Genomic DNA, 1,520 nt, shown 5'->3' with positions numbered 1-1,520 from the left:
TCAGTGAACGCCTCGTCTCAGCTGAACTAACTGTCAGTGAACGCCTCGGCTCAGCTGAACTAACTGTCAGTGAACGCCTCGTCTCAGCTGAACTAACTGTCAGTGAACGCCTCATCATGGAGGCTCAGCTGAACTGACTGACAGTGAACGCCTCGTCTCAGCTGAAGTCTTGTTTTGTTTCCGGACCTCTTCGAAGCTGTAAAATGTTTATTTCTTGTTTCAGGTGAGGACGTTTGGTCGTACGCCAAGAAGCTGCCTCACCTGTTCCAGCAGGGCGGAGTTTTCTACAACATCGTCAAGAAGGACATGGGTGAGTTTTTACTGAACCAAACCTTTGGAGCAGTTCAGCTTCCTGCTGGACTCTGCTGTTATGAAGCAGTTTGTGGTTTCTGACAGAAAAATAAATCTTTAAACAATAAATCCAATCATCAGAATTATAACGAGCTGATCCTTCTGAACGTTACTGAGCATGCTCACAGTCTGTTTTAAATAAAATGCTCCATTTATTGGGATTTTTCTTAATAAAACACGTAGGGTTTCCCCCAGAGAACCAGCTACGCCCAGTGGGTTTTTTTTATAAGAAATGTTAAAGTTGACAAGAAATGAGAAAATAAGATGTAATGTAATTATGTATTATGGTAAAACCTTTGTTTAAAATAGTTAAACACCAACTATTAACGGGATCACCAGCCTTTCAGGTACAGAGGAACACAAAGATTACTTGTTTGATACAAACATACATTTACACAGCTCATATTTAATTATAGTATTAATAATAACTAATGTAAATGTGTATATACTGTATGTCTGCCTGATTACATCTTAATGTTAAAAACTCCTCACAAAACAGATCAATAATAACGGTCTATGGTTGATATTCAGATACCGGTATTTTGAGGATTTTATCGCTGTAAAATACTTAAATAAATAAAGTCAGCACAAACAAGGGCTACAATTTCTTTTCAAAAATATTATTTACAAAAAATAGAACAATACAACAGTTCACATAATACAAACAATAAACCAGTTCTGTGCTAAACACAAGTGAAAATAATGAAAAGAAATGAGGGCATTTCYAGGTTGCCACATTATGATAAATAGTTATTAAAAATAAGTGATTACAACTTAGATCTCAGAGTTCTTAGTTTTAAAAGCTTCTGTGTGACTCCAGCCTGACTGGAGGAGTGGACAGTTTGTCTCTGTCTGTGTCCCTGTGATGGACTGGAGACCTAAATGAAATTCAGTGTATTTTGTAAAAATATGTGACAGTTTTGTAGAAATGAACACATTTGTAATTTTCAAAATACAATGTTTTTTTATTTATTAATACCAGTGTAGGAATTACTCCATGAAGATTAGGACCAGCCTAAAGTTCATAAAATAATCCAGCCAGATCTTGCAGAAGGAAATCAGGAAATTATGAAATACCCCTCTGGTCATGAATGTGAAAAGAACTTGTGACCTGAACAGATTTCTCAAAAATAAAGTAATTTATTTTAGATATATGAACAGAATAAACA

The 1,520-nt window shown here is 35.7% G+C and overlaps 1 protein-coding gene across 1 annotated transcript in view; it reads left to right on the top strand.

Annotated features, from left to right (window-relative positions):
- vcpip1 (valosin containing protein (p97)/p47 complex interacting protein 1) overlaps positions 1–1,520 on the top strand; it is a 10,956-nt gene that overhangs the window by 6,279 nt on the left and 3,157 nt on the right. The window contains exon 2 of the mRNA XM_014026947.1: positions 224–310. Within this exon, the coding sequence (XP_013882401.1) occupies positions 224–310 (87 nt within the window). The remainder of the gene's footprint in view (positions 1–223; positions 311–1,520) is intronic.

The sequence above is a fragment of the Austrofundulus limnaeus genome, unplaced genomic scaffold, assembly GCF_001266775.1.
Source record: "Austrofundulus limnaeus strain Quisiro unplaced genomic scaffold, Austrofundulus_limnaeus-1.0 Scaffold603, whole genome shotgun sequence".
NCBI lineage: Eukaryota > Metazoa > Chordata > Actinopteri > Cyprinodontiformes > Rivulidae > Austrofundulus > Austrofundulus limnaeus.
This window is presented reverse-complemented; position numbering and strand designations above follow the sequence as displayed.